The sequence below is a fragment of the Pezoporus wallicus genome, unplaced genomic scaffold (assembly GCF_028554395.1).
Source record: "Pezoporus wallicus isolate ANWC-B61680 ecotype Strahan unplaced genomic scaffold, APGP_CSIRO_Pwel_v1 contig_6936, whole genome shotgun sequence".
Classification (NCBI taxonomy): domain Eukaryota; kingdom Metazoa; phylum Chordata; class Aves; order Psittaciformes; family Psittacidae; genus Pezoporus; species Pezoporus wallicus.
In genome coordinates, this window is record NW_026642285.1 from 580,149 (window position 1) to 601,137 (window position 20,989).

The window sequence follows — 20,989 nt, forward strand, 5'->3', positions numbered from 1 at the left end:
AATGCAATACGTCCATCCCGACAGGAGGTTAAGCCCCGCCACCACGAGCTCAACCTCTAATCGGAAGCGGAAAGAGCTGCACACACATCACAAATCCCCGAAGCTTCCCGAGTAACGTACCGCGCCGGGTAAGCCTGACCAATCGCGTCCGCGAGAGGCGGGGATTAAGCGGATCACGTTAGATTGACAGGTCCTCCTCCCAGTGGAACTGCAGCAGCGCGGTTGCCTCCACAAATACGTGGTCTCCGCCAATAGGCGGTGACGGTGACTTGCGGCCGGCAGTGGGAGCGGTGGGTGGCTGCGCGGCATGAGTAGAGCGATGCGTGCGGCTTGGCGGCTGGGGGCTGCCGCCGTGCGGTGCCGGGCTGGGCGCCCGCTGAGTCATGCGGCCGGGGAGGGTGGCGGCGCTGCCGCCGAGGGCAGCGGCGGCGGCGGCGGCGGCTCAGGGTCGCGGGAGGCGATAGAGCGGCTGGTGCGGGAGCACCCGGTGGTGGTGTTCATGAAGGGCAGCCCGGAACAGCCGCTCTGCGGCTTCAGCAACGCTGTCGTGCAGATCCTGCGCCTGCACGGCGTGGAGGACTACCGCGCCCACGATGTCCTACAGGACCCCGACCTCCGCCAAGGTCAGCGGCGGGCCGGGGCTGGGGCTGTGGGCAGTGGCTGCAGGGGGTCACCTTTGGGTGCCGTCTTCCCCGCTGCCGGGGTTGACTCATAACCCGAGCCAGCCCCTTGTTTCTCTGTGTGTAAGGTCGCTGTTAATGGGGCAGAGCCAGAACCACGGAGTGTTGATCTACTGCCCCGGCCTGTGCAGCCTTGCCGGGGTTACCCCGAGGGCTTTGGCCTTCCCGTGGGCTGCTCGGATACCCTGCGGAGCGCTGTGGCAGCCCCTGCTTGCTTCTCACGGGCATAGCTTGGTTTTGCTCGCTTTCTTGTTTGGTGTTCTGTCTTTTCCTTAGTTGTTGTGTTTGGTTGCTTTTGTAACCCCTGCTGGGTTATGTGCCAGGGTTTTAGGGTTTGTGGAGTTTGAAGCATATCATAGAGATGTGCTCTTGAGGTTGCTATGTCTGGATGTCCCGTTTCGTTTCTGCTACCCTTACTGGGTCCAAGAGCGTCTTGGTTATCAGCCCAATGCGGTTACGTTTAGGAGGGTGATCAGGCTTTTCATACCACACTGCCTTGCCTAGTTAAGAGATACAGAGCTGCGTGAAAAGACCCCTACAGATTTCATCTTCCCTTGCAACAGTGTGGTGAAATTTCATTAATTGCTTGGACTGTACCTCTTGATTCCCTGCTGGCACAGACTGTGGGGTTCCTTTGATAAAGTACAAAATTATGCTAATCACTTGCACATTTTCCCCATTACTACTCAAGTGGTGGAAGCTATTCCATGTACATTTTTTGTCAGTTGTAGAAAGCTAGTACTCTGCCTTTGTAATGCCTTTCCTCTTTTCCCTCTTCTGTGTGAATAGCTGACTGTTGAGGTTTTGTGTGGTTATTTGAGAAAGTTTTAAAGCCCCAAACAAACCAAAATGGCTACATAGTAGCTAGTCTTGCCAGGTGTATGGCATTAACAGTTACTGTCCAGAACATACAAAAAAGTGCTTTAAAGCCACATGCTGGCATGTATCTGGTGACTTCCTTCTCCCCTGTTTTTGTAATCATTTGACTAATTGAGTTTTTCAGTAGCGTTTAGCTGAAAGGCTGATTTTTTTTTTCCAATCTGTGCAGTTCAAAGGTGTAATAGTTGGTATAAAAGCTTAAGTATTGGAATTTGGGTGTAATGATGTTTTTTTTGTAAATGTTTTTGTTCAAGTAAATCTTCTACCTTTGGCAGTTGAGCAAGTCATGGTAGTTTTTTAAACTTTATTTACCTATCTGAATTTATTAATTGTACGCTTTACTACAGTAAACTTATAAACCAGCTTTGACACTCGTCTTGACTGCATGGAGAGACAGCTTGATTTATTAATTACATTGCTGGGTGCATGAGTTGATATAGTTTGTTGTATTGTGAGGCGAGTGACAGAGCCAGTACCAGTGCTGGAGTGCTGAAGAGTTGAAGAACTCCTTTCAAGGCCAGGAGGCTGTCTTACTGCTTCAACTGTGTACCTACTGCACCCTAAAAAGCCAGTATGTGCCTGCTTCTGTTGGATGGCAGTCTCTGACAGAGGAGGGGGCAGGGCTACTGGAAGCTGTAGCTCTGTAAATTGCTAAGTGTGATTAGCAGTGACCGCCTGAAGACTCTCTTAGTCTCCTCCAGGATCTGGCCTCAGGTTCTGAAAAGTTAGATATGCAGAATGAGACACTTTGCTAAACCCTCTCTGTAAACATAGTCTTCATTGTATGCATGTGGGGTTAATGAGGGGATGCTGAACCTTTGGCTGTAAAAATACCAAATACATCAATTAAAGATTGATCTGTAAGGAGATTGTTGTATGTGAGTTGGTCATCAGCTTTGTATTAGATCATAGAATCAACTAGGTTGGAGATGACCTTTAAGATCATAAAGTCCAACCTTTATCCCAGGAGTGCCAAGTCCACCATTAAACCACGTCACTGAGGGCCTGAATGTAACTTAAATGTGCTTAAATGAACTTAACTTACTATGCATATGTATGCTTATACATATATGTAGGAAGAGCAGTGTATTGGAGAGATGGTGATTCAGGCAGGTCTGAAGTGCTAGTTGTTTTTTTTTCTTGTATCTATTGAAACACCTTGTTTTCAGGTTGTTATAGTTCAATTGCTGAAACTTGCTCTGTGTTAAATATGGCAATCTGTAAAACTAAAGTAACCCCTGTACTTGCCTCTCCACCTAAAAGAACATTCAAATCTGTTACACTGAATACGTTTTGGTACTTCGTGTGATTTATCTGAACTTGAGCTGAGGATATGCTTCCCTGAAACAAATCTTTCCTTATTAAAGCTGATTTAGGAGACCTCAGTACATTCCATGACAATCCAACTTCCTCTAAATTGGCTCTTCCAGAAGTGATGCTGCTCTCAGCTGATGGACAGCATTAGGCTGGTTCAAGTCATTAAGGTGGCAAAGAATCTTGGGGTTACATACTGGACAAATAGTGGTTTAAACCATTTTGAGCTGTTGTGGTAGTTTACCCTTGGATTTTTTTCCATTTACATTACCTCAGCATAGGATGCTGCCAGGAGGATGGTTGCGATCCATTCTCCCACCCTTGAACCAGCCTTCTGACAGTCATGCTTGCTCCAGTGGTAACTATCTCCATGAAAATGTGCTGCTTTCTAGAGCAAGCAGGGTTGGAGTGAGATTGGTTGCATGAGTCTGTGCTTTCATTTGCTAGTGCTACTGCTGGCAAGAGAGAGGCTACTAGTTAGTAAGCGGAGTTGGGAAAATGGGAGCGTTCAAGGTACCCCTTTCAGTAGCACTTTGCACTCATTCTGGTTTTGCAGTTACTTTAAAGTGTGCTAGCTCAGATATCGAACTGTAAACCTTATCTGTACAGTGTGGTTCAGCACAGAGTCTGCGGCTTCTGAAGCCCAGCAGGGAGTGCTGATCTGCAGGGAGGGGGAAGGATATCCCTTGGGGTGGCTTGTACTGCCAAAGGATTCAACATGAAAGTGCATCCTGGGTGCAGCAAGTATAGACCAGGCTAACTTGCTTTAACGCTACTAAAACAGTAACTGCTCTACTAAGCTAGTAGTTGACTAGCCAGTTCAGGAGGTGTTCAGTTTGTAATCTGGCTGACCCCTGGCATGAAGACATTTAAGGCAGCTTGTCTGATACATGAAATGCAGCATACAGAGCAACTAATCTTGATTGTATTCATGTTTTTGTCTGAAGTCGGATAGGTCCTTGAAAGTGCTTTTGGAGCTGGTACATATATGCAGCTGAGTCCTCGAAGAAAATATTTCTGTGAAATGCTTATTAGCAGTAGGTTTTTTATGCAGAGCCCTTGGTATTCAATTCATGTTTAGCACTGCAGTATCTTAAAACCAAACCCTGTTTTCTAGCTGCTGTGGCTCCTTTGAGTAGGGTTATCCTTAAGCATGTCTTACTTTTGGGACTCAGTTTTGCATTGCAACTAGTTCTGTGTGCTCAAACATCAAGAAGTGTTTAAGACAAGCACTGCTAAACACAAACTGACATTGAAGCTTATGGTTTCTGTAAACTGTATCTAGACAACTGATGGAGGCTGTAATGAAACACTAAGGAAGAAGTTATAAGTGATGCTGGAGATTATGCTAGATGGTTATGGGTTCTCTTTGGCCTTGATTTATATGGTAAACTTGCTGTTTTGGATTTATAAAGCATTAGGTGTTCAGACACAAAACCTGAAGTCAAAATCTCCTGGCTGGTGGTGTACTTTGCGGTTAGGAATGCTTTTCTTTTTTTTTTTCTAAGTTACTATTTTAGTAGTTTTTTTAAACACACTAAGGGGGGGATTGGCCAATTCCCCTTTGACTAAGGGGAATTATTAGCTCTATTTCATCTTTTATGCATTTAAAATAATAATCCAATCACACATGATGCACTTGTGCATGTATATAAATTTATATAACACTTTCAAGTGTTTTTGAGTTCCAATAAAGTAAGCATAATTTGCTTATAGTCATTTTTTTACTTCATACATCTTTGGGTTTACCTTTAGACTCTTTAGAGGGTAAAATGTTTTCTAAGGGGAAAGCAAATTCCTTTGTGTTTTCTGCTGTACAGGTCTTAATATTTGCTGTTAGTACTTTGACAGCCTGTACTAAAGCTTGTACTTGCTTGTTTAGAGGGGTGACTTCCAAGGTGAATGGGCTCTGATGGTCTATAAAGGCACTTTCGTTGTCTGCAGGCTTAAATTTGCTATATGGGCTTCTGTGCTTTTGGTAGAAAAGTTCCAGGTATTGGGTATTGAAAATGTATAAAGATGTTAATTCAAAACTCGGTATCTTTAGCAAGTGCTGGTGGGCTTGGTGTGAGAGCATGCAGATGTAGAATTTGGCTATTTCCTCTGATACAGAAATAATGGCTTTGTGTGAAGCGTCATTTAAAAAGTGGCAAATTAGATATAATGCTGCTTCTGTACAATTTTTTGTGGTATCTTTAAGTGCAAGTCAGGATTTGGTTTATACCAGCTAATCAGTTGGTATTTTTGAATGGTCTTGCATTTGTCTTCTAAGAAGTATAAACTTTACTTGTGTACTTTCATAACTGTGAGTCGAGCTCAGTTTTGTTTAATGGGTACTTTCAAAGAGACTTTCAGCCTTTGTGCCCCTCCCATGGGCTGTAAGGTCTGGCAATGAAAGATAAAGCAATTTGAAATTCATAAGGCTCCTAGAGGGGTGAATGTATCTTGCAATTGAAATTGCAGTAGTAAATGTGACTGTATTAATTCAGTAAGAACATAAAGTATTTTGAAGTCCCTTTGGAAAATGTAAAGGATAACTGAATGTAAACAATTCTCAATATTTTCCAATATCTCTCATTTAATCTATTGGAAAATCGTATTTGTTTGTTTCCTGGGAGAGAAAAGAGGAACTACATTTTACCAGCTCCTATTCGAAGTCAGTGTAGGAGCTGACTCTGTATCTTTCAGCCACATCTTTAAGTTGGAGTGAGGACCAACGTAACTGTAATGTAGTTTTTTCTGATAGTGCTCCTGTTACATAGATAAATTTTTGCCTCAACTGGAAAGAAATGAAAATATCAGTAGTATTTTGAGGTGGAAGCAATGTATTCTGTTTAAAATGCTGTAGTATTTGAAGAGGGTAGAAAACTTTTAATACTCTTCCTTTTTTTTTTTCATTTTTTTTTTTTTCCCTCTTATGCAGGAATAAAAAACTATTCCAACTGGCCTACCATCCCACAAGTGTACCTCAATGGTGAATTTGTTGGTGGCTGTGACATACTCCTCCAGATGCATCAGAATGGAGATCTCGTAGAAGAGCTGAAGAAGCTAGGAATCCGTTCAGCACTTCTGGATGCAGAAAAAGACCAAGACAAAAAGTAAAATGAGTGGGGGGAAAAAAAAAAAGATGCTGTGAGAGGAATAAAGCAAATCTTAGATAAGAAGTTGTTACCAGTAAAGCCTTACGTACTTCAGCTCAAAGAAGGCATTTGTTGGAACTGATGCTAAGATTTTTCTGTGAATGTCTGTTAGTTCATGGTAGATGTAATGATCTCAATATTTTGATTTATGGATATTGTGAAAATTTGAGTATAACCATTGCACTGTAAAGCTTACATTTGTGGAAATTTGTGTTTGGAAAAAGTTCACTTCTGAAACCATTTTCTTCTTAGATTGAGGGGAGTAAACCAAAAGAACTTGTATTTTTATGGATTTTGAGTGTGTGTTTCTCTGTTTGATACACGAACCTACGCAAACAGTGTTTGCACTGCCTTGCTCCTTTTGAGAAAGTGTCAAGTAATAATGCATTCGTTTTGCCGTAAGCTCCTTGTGGTAAGACTTCCTGAGAGTCTGTAAAACTTCTGTAATCACACATGCTATAGGAGAAAAATAGTCTTCAAACAATATAGGAGAGAAAAATTATATGAGAGTACATAAAATATACTTTCATTCCAAAGGGTAAAAATAAAGGTTTATACAGATTACATGTATAATGGTCATTATTACTTTGTAACTTTCTGATAGCTTTTAAAAGGTTGTTAAGAATTGTGCCTCAGATTTTATAAAACCTTTTCTACCTCTTGCAAAGTAGCTTTCCCCCTGCTTATGTACTTTGTATAAGTTCTGTGTCAGTGCTAAAATGTGTGAATTATTTAAGGCTTCAGTATTCTATCTTGAAATAGTACAGGAAAATACTGCAGTTACTGCTGTAATCTTGTATTATTTGTTAGTTACTCGTTATCTTTTTATATCTGTTGTATTTCCAAGTTATTTTCTCCTGACTGCTGTGCTCTGAAGAACAGGGTCTTCAGATGTGGGATTAACAGATGAAAACGTTTCATGTAGATGAGTGCAGCAGAGAGGCTACTGAATAGATAAATACTTCTTCGTGGAAAGTCCCTGAAGTCTTCAATGCCTAACTAATCACATTTCTCTAAGTGAAAACATAATATTGACCCGTGTAACTTCAGCTGTACAGCAATACTGCTAAGGTTAAAAACTAACCAAGCTGTTTCTGCTTTTATTAATATAAACTAGTTTGCATGTCAATTAGGAAAATGATTGGAAATAAACTGTATTTATGTTGATTGTCTACAATAGTTCCTTGTCATTTTAAATGACTAATGAAACTGATACTACTTTTGTTTTGAAACCTAAAATGTTTTCCACTGCACGGGTTAGTTTTAGAGAAAGAAAAAATGATTAAATGGTTAGTGAAAGTCAGGATTGGAACTTGGTAGACAAGAGAGATTTGATGCAGATTCCGGTTCTAAATACCTCCTGTCCATTTGAGCAAGCTGTCCAGTGGAGCAACTATACTGGTATATTTGTTGCAGAATTTGCCAAACTGGTTACAATAAGCTTATTGTACAGTTACAATGCGATCAGTATCACCAGTATTAAATACAGCCTGTACATTTTCTGTGTATTCACTTGTTTGTGACAGCTGCCTGGATGTGACCGAGTGACCACTGAGTATGAGTAAGTTGCACTCTAAGGCAGTCACTTGTGGCTGTTGAGCATGGAGATACAAGTGCAAGATTTTTTTTTTTCTTCATACACCACAGCCCCATTCATGAGATGTGGAGCTTTATGTACAGATTATGGTTAGTTCTGAGCATTTCAGCATTACATCTCTTTGAATTCAAATTAAATAATTAAATAAGTTGCCTTATGGTTAATCTTCATGAGTAGGTTTTTGCCATTCTGAAAGTATAATGTTTTGAAAATAAGTGAATTTCAAAAGTCTTTAGTTATTCATGTCAAAAAGATGTATTGAAATGGATATACACAATAAATGAAGAGTAAGAACAAAGAAAATCTGCTTCAATGGTTAACTCTTAGTCTGGCTACTAAATAAATCTAAAAAAGCAAACCCACAAATCTGCTGTTTCATAGAGCTCTCTTTATTCTTCTGTGAAAGTTGAATATTTTTCATTACTATCTGCTAGTTTAACATAAAGGTAACTTTAGCATTGTCAAGTCTTTCCTTTCCGCAGCATTTTTTTTTTCCAGTATGAATTCCTTCCTTATACAGAAACTGTAACAGTTTTTTTACTTTCCCTACTTCCTTCACTCCCCTTAGATTTTTGAATTGGTTAACATTTGCCATAACATACGTAGTATGTCAGATTATAAAACTTAAGATGCTTGCTAAATGGCTTATTTGGGGAGTTTACAGAAAGTAAACTAGCTTGGTTAGGCTGATCCATTTTAGGAGATGGACAGTATTCTGCTCACCAACTTTTCCTGTCCTTCCAACTAGAGGCAAAAAGAGTGCTTCCAATCCAAAAGGAATGCTGCTGCAAATAAGCTGACTTTTTTTGTATCTGTGGAAAAAAAACCAAACATGCCTCTTGTTAAGGAGAAATTTGCCTGTTTTGATGTTCTCCTTGGCAATGAGAGAAGGCAGCTGGTAGTACTGGAGTCTGAGGTAATAAATCAGTGGGTGTGCTGAGCTAATACTGGGGGGCTGGTGCTAGCTGGGAAGATCCATGGGGACTCCCTGGCTGGGAGGATGTGAAGGGTTGTGTGGAGGAAAGGATGACTTTTTTTTTCCCCAGGAGGAGTAGCTTGTCACAGGAGGAGGGGGGGAAAGATGGGAAAACCACTGGCACTGCTGTTTGCTCTTCCCTGGATACTCTGCAATAACGTGGAGATGGAAGAGGTAATGATGGAAGAGGAACACAGCTTAGGAAGGCTGGCTGAAGTTGCAGGGAAGGACAGCTAGCTGGGCGCAAATATGGGGAGCTGCCCTTGCTGTCTTTGGTAAAGAAAGAAGCAAAGCTGCCTGCTCTTGAGTTTGATCTGCTGGGCTAAGAATATGGCAGGTGTCAGGGCTGTGCACATTGCCTCCTGCAGGACTTTTACAGATCAAGGTTGTATGGAACTGCCAGCTCCAAAATACCGCGAAGTTCAATTCCCACAATTTGTGCTGTGTGTTGCACTGGGCAGGTGTTCTGGCTTGGCTGCTCTTTTGGTGAGAGACTTCTGGACTTGCTTCAGTCTTGTTGCACTGCTGATGACTTACAATGAGAGGAGTGCATGTCAACTGTTATCAATGTTTGGTTTTATATTATTAGGATTGTATTATGAATATTTGCCGAACTGGAAAACATTGTTATTTTCATTTTATTCTGAGGATGCCCTTGGTGGTGCTCCTCCTATTGTAAAAGGCTGAGCTGAGTGGACCAACCTATTCAGATCATAAATTAAGCTAATCCTCTGCATCTTCTAATGCTCCTCACCTGTTGCATATAAAGCAAGGTAGTTTGATTTAAGCAAATGAGACTGTTCCTATTCTAAAACTGTCTGCTGCCCTAAGCCTTTGAAGACCAGGTAGGGTTTCTTTGCTTTTCTTGGACTGGTTCTGGTGGGCAGAAGGAAGCAGGTTACAAACACTTGTTATTGTGCCTTTAGTTTTGATTTGGGAGAATTCAAATCAGTTAAACCAAAAGTTGTTTCTCGGAGAAAATGAGCTGTTAACAGCTCATGGTAATGTGTTTCTCAGCCAGGTGACTTTTTCCTTGCCTTAATTTTGCTAGCTAGCAAATGTGTGGATGTGGTCAATATTCTCCATTGCTTATCTACTCTGGGGGGAAAAAAGTTTATACTGTTTAAATACCCTGAAATACTTGCCTTTATTTGGGTGTGACAGCATGGAGACTTACTTTCATGTTCTCAGTTCTGTGAGTCTCTTTAAAAAGTGGGTTAGGAATCTTTGGCAGGATTTTTCCAGAAGCCTGTCAATGCTAACAAAGCAATCAAGTGTAGGAACATGAAATCAAAGAATCGTATCAAGGAAAATCTCTCCTGAACTGGCACCAAGAATCCCATTATGGCCCTTAGTGCCCGCATCTAAGAAGGGCGATACTAAAAAGCAGTGCTGGAAGCCTGAACAATAAATCCCCATCTAATGTGGTTTGCATGTCCCTTCTGCAGAAACCAGATCTTACAAGGGGTTTTTCAGCATCTGTATTACAGGATTGTGTGAGGAAAAAACGCTCATGAGTTACAAGATACGCATTGCCTGTTAAAGAGCCCCCATGAATGAAGGTGGAAAGATAGTATCATAGAATAGTTAGGGTTGGAAAGGACCTTAAGATCATCAAGTTCCAACCTCCCTGCCATGGGCAGGGACACCTCACACTAAACCATCTCATCCAAGGCCTTGTCCAACCTGGTCTTGAGCACTGCCAGGGATAGAGCATTCACAACCTCCCTGGGCAACCTATTCCAGTGCCTCACCACCCTAACAGGAAAGAATTTCCTCCTTATATCCAATCTAAACTTCCCCTGTTTAAGTTTTAACCCGTTACCCCTTGTCCTGTCACTACAGTTCCTAATGAAGAGTCCCTCCCCATCATCCCTATAGGCCCCCTTCAGATACTGGAAGGCTGCTCTGAGGTCTCCACGCAGCCTTCTCTTCTCCAGGCTGAACAGCCCCAACTTCCTCAGCCTGTCTTCATACGGGAGGTGCTCCAGTCCCCTGATCATCCTCGTGGCCCTCCTCTGGACTTGTTCCAACAGTTCCATGTCCTTTTTATGTTGAGGACACCAGAACTGCACACAATACTCCAGGTGAGGTCTCACAAGAGCAGAGTAGAGGGGCAGGATCACCTCCTTCGACCTGCTGGTCACGCTGCTTTTGATTCAGCCCAGGATACAGTTGGCTTTCTGGGCTGCAAGTGCACACTGCCGACTCATGTTCATTTTCTCATCAACCAACACCCCCAAGTCCTTCTCCACAGGGCTGCTCTGAATCTCTTCTCTGCCCAGCCTGTAGCTGTGCCTGGGATTGCTCCAACCCAGGTGTAGGACTTTGCACTTGGCATGGTTAAACCTCATGAGGTTGGCATCAGCCCACCTCACAAGCGTGTCAAGGTCCCTCTGGATGGCATTCCTTCCCTCCAGCGTATCAACCAAACCACACAGTTTAGTGTCATCGGCAAACTTGCTGAGGGCGCTCTCAACCCCACTGTCCATGTCAGCAACGAAGATCTTAAACAAGACTGGTCCCAACACCGATCCCTGAGGGACACCACTCGTTACTGGTCTTCAGCCAGACATTGAGCCATTGACGACAACTCTCTGTGTGCGGCCATCCACCTAGTTCTTTATCCACCAAGTTGTCCATCCATCAAATTGGTGTCTCTCCAATTTAGAGACAAGGATGTCGTGTGGGACAGTGTTGAAAGCTGTCCATCTAGAAGACATCAAGTGCTCTACCTCTGTCCTTCACTTCTGTAGCCCCATCATAGAAGGCCACCAAATTGGTCAGGCAGGATTTCCCCTTAATGAAGCCATGTTGGCTGTCACCAAGTACCTTGCTGTTTTTCATGTGCCCTAGCATGCCATCCAGGAGAATCTGCTCCAAGATTTTGCCAGGCACAGAGGTGAGACTGACTGGTCTGTAGTTCCCCAGGTCATCCATTTTCCCCTTCTCGAAAATGGGGGTTGTATTTCCCTTTTTCCAGTCATTGGGAACTTTACCTGACTGCCATGATTTCTCAAATATGATGGACAGTGGCTTAGCAGCTTCATTTGCCCACTCCTTCAGGACCAGCAGATGGATTTCATCAGGACCCATGGACTTCTGCACGTTCAGATTTTTAAGATGGTCTCGAACCAGTTCCTCTCCTACAGTGTGCCCAAGGTAAAGAGAGTTGGAAGGTTTTGGATTGTTGGTTGTGCAGGATTGTGGGTTGAGCCTGCCTTTTGGCTGAAAAGATTGAGATGAAAACACTGCTCTGGAAGAGGCCGTTGTTCATTATTTGGCTTTAACATTTTTGTTGTGATGCTGCTTGTTTCATTGAATAGTTCTGTCTTAGAATACTGCTGTCTGCTATTTGGCCTGATTGTGGCTATAGAAACTTCTGACTGATTTAAGTACTTGAGGCCCATCCTGACTCCCTGCTTCTTAGGGAAAACAGGTTTTAGTTACACAGAAAATAGGACTGAAGTAGCTAAGTGGAGTCAGGTTTTATTTTTAAATAATGGGTTGGGTGGTTGGTGGATTTTGTTTGTTTGGTTTTGTTTTGTTGCTTTGGGTTTTTGCTTTTGTGTTTTGGGGTTTTGGTGTTTTGTTTTTTTTTTTTTTTAATTCATTTTAACTGATTAAAACTAAAGTAAAAATGAACTATGCAATTGTTGGCACCGGTTTTGTGCTGTTTCACGGATAGAGGAAAACCAGAGTAACTTGCAGGTCAGGTCTGGCTGCTCTTTTTTTTTGTTTGTTCGTTTGTTTTTTTTGCTAAATGGTTCTTCCTGACAAGCTTCTCTGGGCTTTTATACTAAAAGTATCAAACCCAGAATTGGAATCTTATATATCCTGATTGGTTTAGGAGTGAGGGAAGGGCTTCTAAGTTTATCATCCAGCTTCTTGCACATGCCTTCCCTGGAAGTAAGGCAGTAGGCTAGAGCAAAGGCAGTTTTTGTTAGAAAGACCATCGTACTGTGTCCAATTTAGGGTCATCATAGAGTGTGACGGAGAGGAATGTACAGTGCTGTATATAAACAACAAGCATTCATATCTTCCCAGTTTTGAAGATCACTTCTTAATTAGACACCAGAAATACTCACAGGACAGCAAGCTGCTGGCTTGTGCTTCCCTTCTCAAGAAGAAAGAAAACCTTTTAAGCGTGGCTGTTCCTCTCAAATGAGTTTAATGTTTGAAGACCTTTTGAATCAGAGTAAAGAAAAAAACTAGTCTTTTCAAAGATGGACGGAGTCAGTAGAAACTTTTCTTCAGCTGTTGAAATTGTACATTGTAGAAAATCTAGGATTGTTCAGTATTTCTTGTATATGCTTGCCTGTCTGTGGTGCTCCGTGAGAGACAAGCAATAGTATGTGAAAGGAAACGGGTACAAGAAGACTGATGCTGCCTGGAAGGAAAGCAAGTAAAAGAAAACACAATAAAAATTTCAGGTGGCTCCGGAGGAAGGTTGCAGAGGGTCCCTTTGGGGAGATGCTCTCGGGGGGTGCGAGCAGCCGGCGCGGCATGTGGCCGAGGCCACCCAGGAGATGGTGCTGTTGAACCGAGAAAGCGGCATATCCCTGACCCAGAAGCATCCTTCAATGCGGTCCTCCCCGTTTTCCATCTGTGTTGCATGTTATTCATTGGGGTCCTCGTTTCCTTTTGGGAGAAGGTGTCAGTATTGAACCCGGCGTGTATTCCGGTCTGGTACGTGATGCTGCTCCCAGACAGACAGCCCTACGCCCTCAGTGGAGATGACGCTAGTGCCTGAAGGCGATGTTTTTCCCGCGGACTGCGTGGCTGGTGAGATGGTAATGCCGAGGAGGGGAGCAGCTTCACAGCTCACTGCCCTCACCCGAGCAACCGCCTGAGGAGCACCGCGCCAAAGCCAGGCGTTAGCCCGGTGCCTGCTGCATCGCTGCGAAGGGTGGGAGCAGCGCACCTACCCGCTGCGGGGGCTCCTCAGGGACCCACCGCCTGCCAGCTTCCCTCCGCCATCCTCTGCAGTGGCCTGTTCCCACGTACACGTGTCTGGGAAAGGTAAGCGCAAGGGTGGCTCTGTTGCTCCACGTGAGGACTCGAGCTGGGCCAAGCATGGGGTGCAATGCTGTTTTGCCTCTGGTGTACATGGGGATGGGGTGTGCAGAGCACAGGTGCTGCAAGCACATGGTGGGGTGTGTGGCTCTGGGTACCCTTGCCCTGTGTCCCAGGCCACAGGCACCCACCTCCCTCCTGTGCGCGTGGGCCACAGCAAGCATATGGAGCTGCAGCCAGCTCCAAATGGGAAAATTTGAGGTGGCAAAGGGGAATTTGGAGTTCTTTCAGTCTGGGGTGGCCCAACAAAGCAAGAGGTCAGATCGTTGTGGTGGTGTTTTCTGTTGGTTTACTGTTTTACTAGCATGCTCTGATTGGGTTCAGAGGCTTCAAATCTGCCCAGAAAAGGAGGAGCTGGAACAGGTCAGCAGGTGCCCCAGAGGTGGCTGTAGCAGCATAAAGTCACCAGACCAGGGATTTGCAGAACACTTAGTGGAAGAGTTCAGGAAAGGCCTTTTCTCCATTTGCAGAAGGGCTTATGTCTCTTGGTGTTTCAGCAGCATAAACAGTGACTGGGGTTTTATACGTGATATAAATTACCAGCTCTAATTCCCCAAGTCTTCTATCCGAGCTGTTTTCTCTCTGAACAGGTATTACCAAAATTAGGTCTTTAGACGTTCAGGCACAAGGCAGAAAGAGAGCCTACTGCAGGTATTTGGGTGGCTTACAAGGCCTTGTGAAGTGCAGCCGCTGTTCTGCTACAAAGCCATTTTGGGTTAGTTGCACCTAGTTCTGTGGTTGAAGTAAGCAAAGTGGTTGGTGAGGAGAGGGTCAAACCATACGTGATGTGGACCCACCAGGGGGGTCAGTGGTGTAAGGATTTGAGGATTATGTCTGTTGTGCTGCATTTCATTGCATCTCTTCCTAAATCATTAACAGCGAATCTGTGGCCAGATGTAGGCTGATTTTTTTTTTCTTGTGGGTTCCCTCTCCCCTCCCCACATACTTGCAGACAATCATAGAATCATAGAATACCAGGTTGGAAGGGCCCTCAAGGATCATCTGGTCCAACCTTTCTTGGCAGAGCTTCACCTAGACAAGATGGCCCAGCACTCTGCCCAGCTGAATCTTGAAAGTGCCCAATGTTGAGGAATCCATCTCTTCCCTGGGGAGGTTATTCCAATGGATGATTGTTCTCATAGTGATTTTTTTTTACCGGTGGTGTCCAACTGGAATCTCCCCATCAGTAACTTCTGCCCATCACTCCTCACCTTTTCCATGTGACTCCTTGTAAAAAAGGGAGTCTCTGCCTGCCTTGTGGCCATCCTTTAAATACTGGAACATGATGATAAGGCTCCCCTGAGCCTTCTTGTGTCCATGCTGAATGAACTCAGCTCTCTCAGCCTTTCCTTGTATGACAGGAGGACCTGACCATCTCTGTGGCCCTTCTCTGGACCCCCTCCAGCCTGTCCACATCTTTTTTGTATAGCGGGGACCAAAACTGAGCACAGTATTCCAGGTGTGGTAATTAGGTGTGTCAGCAGCAGGAAAACAGAAGAAAGTATGGAAGAAGTTTCTAACAATTTAGGAAGAAGCGTAACAGAAGTAAAGTAGCTAGAAGCAAGCCTGTTCAAATAGCCTGTTTGAAGCAAGCCTGTTCTGCAGAAGAACTGTCAAATTTTAGGGCTGGAGCTGCATGTCACTCAAGCCCAGGCCCCAAGAGTGAATGCTGTTTGGGGGAGATGTTTCAGGGTTCAGGCTTAGGCTTTAACTCAATCATAATGGTCCTGCATATCTCTGTCTCAGAAAGATAAGCGCTTTCTTGTGTATGGAAGGCAAGTCTCAGGAGGCATCAGACAGTCTGTTTTAGGGAAATCTTGCACTGAAATTTTGGACAATATCAAGTGGTAAGGATCAAAACAATTACTCACAGCTCTGAGATCTCTCTCCTCTGAGACCCCAAAACATCAAGATACAGTGTCAGGCTTCCCTTAACCTCAGAAGGTTTGCAGTTCTTTCTGAGCCAGGAACCCTGCCCCAACAAGTATGAGAGTATGTGCTGTTTTCTCTCCCAATGCCTGGTGCCTTGCCTGGTGGCAGGGTTCTTCATTTGAGATGGGCATTGTTGGCTTGACCTCCCTTGCGTGCAGCCCTTCCATGTCCAGCAGCAAGTATTATCATCACTACCCTGTTGCAGAAAAGCAGCTTCCACCACCAGGTTGTTACTGATACGGATTACACGCTCCAGGTTTGTCAGCTACTGCCTAGCTTCTGCTTTTGTCAGGTCCAAAACAGGGGGCATGTGACCTTTTTTTCCAGCCTTGGCCAGAGCCATAAGTATGCCTTTTTTAATGTGCCTAAATCCTGATATCCTGATTCTTTTGTTCTTAATGTTAAGCAAAGTGTAGGAAGAAATTAAGGACAAGATTGCATCTGAAGCTGATAGCGGATGTATTAATATAATATGGTCCGGTATTGAAGTGGGAAATAAAATACAGAAACTTGCTCTGAAGTTCAAATTTTGGACATCTGGGCATTAGTCACATTGAGAGGGTTAGTCAAGAAAGCTCTTGAGGAAAGAGTGCAGGAAAAACAATCCTTAAGGATGCCATGAATTTTAGTTAAGAACAGTAATAGAGTCTGGAGGGTATGTATGTTCCTAGTAAAAATATTACTAGGCAAACAAACAGGATACCAGTACAACTGAATGGCAGGCCTAGAGGGTTTTTTGAGTCAAATGGGAATCCTTCCAAGTTTGAAAATCTAACCTTAGCTTTCCAATATGTTGGTTTATTAATTAGCATAAAGAGTAGATGAAAGGGAAATTAAAAGCAAATACAGTGGGCTGCAAACAGCTAATGGTGTAAAATAAGAATGTTTCGGGTTTGTCAGGCAGAAGAATACAAATAATTAATTTGGTAGTTCAGAAACTGGATCATTGAAGGTTAAAGGCAGAAATTAAAGAAGATAAAGGCATTGGTGAGAATCCAAATTATTTCTTTGCATCACTCTTCAGCATAAAGAATATCAGAGCAATACCTACTGGGACTTGCTTTTTTCTGGTAATCAAGATGTGTTAGAAGAAGAGCTGGTACAAATCGATAATTTAAAAAGCAGCAAATCATCAGGTCCAGATGGTACATTGAAAAGTTCTGAAGGAGCTTAGTATAAAATAACTGATCTGCAGCAAAAATATGCCTTTCCTAATTAAAAACAGCCATTTAATTGGAGAAGTGGAGGGTAGCAATTGTACCCAAAATTAATAACAGGATTAAGATAATTTGAGGATAAGCATACTCTTACCCAGGCATACATTTCTTCTTTATAAGTGGTTGAAAACAGAATGTAAAGTAGGAAACAAGCAAACAAACCAACAACAAAAAAAGGGAAGATGGTGTCATGATAGTATCTAAAGACCAAGAAAAGTCATTAATCAGTTGTAACTCAAACTGGGCCTTGCTGCATGTCTCTTGGCTGATGTGACTGTGCCAGGTTGTGTGTCCAAAAAGCCCTGACCAACCTTGACATCTCCATGCTGCATCAATCCCATGACTTGTTCCTGCTCTGTGATGGTGTTATCCCACCTATGTGACACCAGCCCCTGCTTCCAGCTGTCCTGGGAGGTGAGAAACCAAGAAAGGGCATGAGTGATCTGTTTCCAGCCTCTGAGAGAGGTTGGACTCAGGTTGTTTCTGTGTCTGTTAGGCTTAAGAGTCTGTAGAGATGAATATTGTTGAGAAAGCTGACAGGCTGCTTTTAAATTTGAAGTCCTACAGAGGAAGTAAAGGCTGTTCTGGAGAACTGCAGGAGGGCAGAAAGTACCAGTTGAGGAGCATCACTAGAAGCTGTGGTGGGGAGCGAGAGATATTAACCAAAAAGTAGAGCCCCTCTAACCTGTTACTTAAAGCCAGGAGCTGGCTGGCTGAGTCCTTTTTGCCACTATCAGTGTCACTCACTAGAGGTATGCATTCTACTATTTAAATGAAAATTATTTTGAATTAGATATGTAACAGGAGGAGTTTGGTACCAGGGAAATAGAAAATGAACACGGCAAAGAATGTAACTTCAGAAGAAGAAAGGAGGGAATATATTAATTCCCCTCCAATGCCAATGCAGGAATTAATTAGATACAGTTTCAGTGTCAATATCGTTTAACAATGTCTCTGTGTGTTTAAAGTGAGTACTCTGGATGAGCTGAGAGGAAAATGTCATCAGAATCCATACCTTTACCCTTAACAATTTTCTTTTCCTATTATAATTTTATGCAAATTGGGATTATTTGTGGCCTCTTCAGTGTGTTCTTTGTTCCCATGTGCTGCCTCAAAGGTACGCACCTGCTTCCATGCTGCCAGTGAAGGCTGACAAATTGCCCATGATACCTGGAAAAAAAAAAGTATGATTCTGTAGAACAGTTTTAAAACAAACAAAGACTTGTACAAATAATTCATGCCCAGACCTGTTCTTTAGTACAAATTAGCACTTTTCCTCAACTTCAGTCAGTGATTCTTTACTTTTATAGACAGACAACAGAACTACTACCTCCTTGTTTCCACTTATCCTTTGTTTTTCCCTCATTCCCAGGATCTTCCCTTCCTTGCCTCCCTTTTCCAAGTCAGTGATGCTCCTCCATATTTGCTCCTGCCTCCTTATAGCATTGTCACCTCACAGCTGTACTGACTGTGGTGCCCAGCCAAAGTCAATTATGCCAGCAAACTAAATAGAAGGCATAGGATGTTATGCCTCACTCCTGAGATCTATGCATCTCAACATTTCTGTGTGCTCTGCTGGTTAGAAAATGCTGATTTAAAGTAACATTAAATGATAAAAACTACAAAAAATATTTAAAGGTTTCTGTAATAACCCCTCTGGTATTATCCCTGCTTGGCACAGCAGATTACTGATATTTCCATATCAGTAATCTCCAGTATATAGCACTTCTAGTGTTTCATTAGGTACTTGGTAGGGAACAGCATCAGCCACAAGATGCCAGGAGAATCACTATATTTATGGGTGATAAACTGGACTGTACATTTTAGAAAGACTGTGTTTCACATTTTCCGTTAAATTTTCTATGCAGTCACAGAAGGAAAGAAAAAACAGTACAGAGGTGCCCAGGACACTTTTAAATTAGCTGATTTATTTTGAAGATGTGAAATCAGTTCAGCCAGAGAAGCAACGGAACAAAGCAGCATGTCTGATTCACTCAGCTCCCCAGTAGTCCCGAGGGTCCCACTGGTCAGCTTTTTCAGTGCTCTTTTCTACTAGTCTCCCCTCCCTAATGCTGTGGGATGCTGTGGCTCATGTTGTCATACAGTAATTCAGCTGCTTGACATGCCAATTTGATGATACACAGGCTTATAGACTTTTCCAGAAGCAAGATCTACGGTAGCATTGTATTGCTAACAGTTCAGGGTTAGTAGGTTTGGGTCCTTCCTTTTCATTTATGAAAACACCCGTAACTGTCAAAGTTCAAGAGAGCTAAGACTCTACAAAATACTTGAACCACTTGTACATCAATGCCATCATCAAATCATAGAAAAAAGAATGATTTGGGTTGTAAGGGACCTTAAAGATCATCTAGTTTGAAGCTCCACTAAGCTAGGTTGCTCAAAGCCCCGTCCAACCAGGCCTTGAATGCTTCCAGGGATGGGATATCTACAACTTCTCTGGAAAACCCATTCCAGTGTCTTGCCACCCTCACAGTGAAGAATTTCTTCCTAATGTCTAATTTAAATCCTCATTCAGTTTAAAGCTGTTATGCCTTGTCCTGTAACTACATGCCCTTGTAAAAAGTCCTTCTCCAGATTTCTCCTCTCCAGGCTGAACAAGCTCAGCTCTCTCAGCTTGTCTTCACAGGAGAGGTGCTCCAGCCCTCTGAGCGTCTTCATGGCCTTCCTCTGGACTCGCTCCAACATGTCCATGTCCCTCTTATGTTGAAGGCCCCAGAGCTGTATGCAGCACTGCAGGTGTAGTCTTGTGAGAGTGGAGTAGAGGGGGAGAATCCCCCCCTTCAACCTGCTGGCCACGCTCTTTGCGATGCAGCCCAGCATGGGGCTGGGTTTCTGGCAGTTCTACGCCACTGCCAGGTCATATTAACTTTGTTTCTTTTAAACTGCTTTCTCTGTCTAAGTCTCAGGCCAACATGGGGTGATCTTGTTACTTTGACACTAGCAGAATAGTGGACAGCTGACATCTCTTTCCATACCCAAAAGTGCTTTCTTTGGTCTGGATAACACAATAAGATATTGGTAATGGTTGCCTAGAGCAATTCTAAAAACCATTTTATTCCTCATCAATGAGATTTTTTTTTTTTTTTTCACAGAAGGGGTGCATTATTTTGTCTGGTCAGTTGTGAGTTTATTTTCCAGAACTGTGAAGTGCAGCTGGAACTTTAGGTGCCTGGTCACTTTGAAAATAATGCCCAGGGTTTCCAAATCCAGGGAAAAGTCCATGGTGGTTTACGTGGAAATTCTGGCAGTGAGGGGGAAATAGGGGCTCCCTTTTCCAGAGGAACCTTCTTATTCAAGAACCTCAGGGATTTATAAATACTGAAACCTTGCTGTTTAAAGTCCTTTCCACTTTGAGGTAAGTTGAATTCATAGAATCAGAGAATAGTTAGGGTTGTAAAGGACCTTAAGGTCATCTAGTTCCACCTCCCCTGCCATGGGCAGGGACACCTCACACTAAACCATCTCATCCAAGGCTCTGTCCAGCCTGGCCTCGAACACTGCCAGGGATGGAGCATTCACAACTTCCCTGGGCAACCCATTTCAGTGCCTCACCACCCTTACAGTAAAGAACTCCTTCCTTATATCAAATCTAAATTTCCCCTGTTTAAGTTTTAACCCGTTACCTCTTGTCCTATCACTACAGTCCCTAGTGGAGGGCTCCTCTCCAGCATCCTTTCAGGCCCCCTTCAGATACTGGAAGGCTGCTGTGAGGTCTCCACGCAGCCTTCTCTTCTCCAGGCTGAACAGCCCCAGCTTTCTCAGCTTATCTTCATACAGGAAGTGCTCCAGTCCCCTGATCATCCTCGTGACCCTCCTCTGGACTCACTCCAACAGTTCCACATCCTTCTTTGTGCTGGGGGTTCCGGAATTGAACAGGACCTTGCACTTGGCATGGTTAAACCTCATGAGGTTGGCATCAGCTCACCTCACAAGGTGTCGAGGTCCCTCTGGATGGCATTCCTTACCTCCAGCGTATCAACCGAACCACACAGCTTGGTGTAATCGGCAAACTTGCTGAGGGCGCACTCAATCCCACTGTCCATATCACCAACAAAGATGTTGAACAAGACCGGTCCCAGCACCAGTCCCTGAGGGACGCCACTTGTTACTGGTCTTCAGCTGCACATTGAGCCATTGACCACAACTCTGCGTGCAGC

General features: G+C 43.5%; 2 protein-coding genes across 2 annotated transcripts in view; both read left to right on the forward strand.

Annotated features, from left to right (window-relative positions):
* The first annotated feature begins 307 nt into the window (after positions 1–307).
* GLRX5 (glutaredoxin 5) lies at positions 308–5,981 on the forward strand. The gene is made up of 2 exons (XM_057428393.1): positions 308–623; positions 5,797–5,981. The coding sequence occupies exons 1-2, from the start codon at positions 308–310 to the stop codon at positions 5,973–5,975; spliced, it is 495 nt and encodes a 164-aa protein (XP_057284376.1). The 3' UTR covers positions 5,976–5,981.
* Positions 5,982–13,166: 7,185 nt separating this feature from the next.
* Positions 13,167–20,989, forward strand: part of TUNAR (TCL1 upstream neural differentiation-associated RNA) — a 167,843-nt gene continuing 160,020 nt past the window's right edge. The window contains exon 1 of the mRNA XM_057428394.1: positions 13,167–13,608. The gene's annotated coding sequence lies outside the window, so the exon portion shown is untranslated. The remainder of the gene's footprint in view (positions 13,609–20,989) is intronic.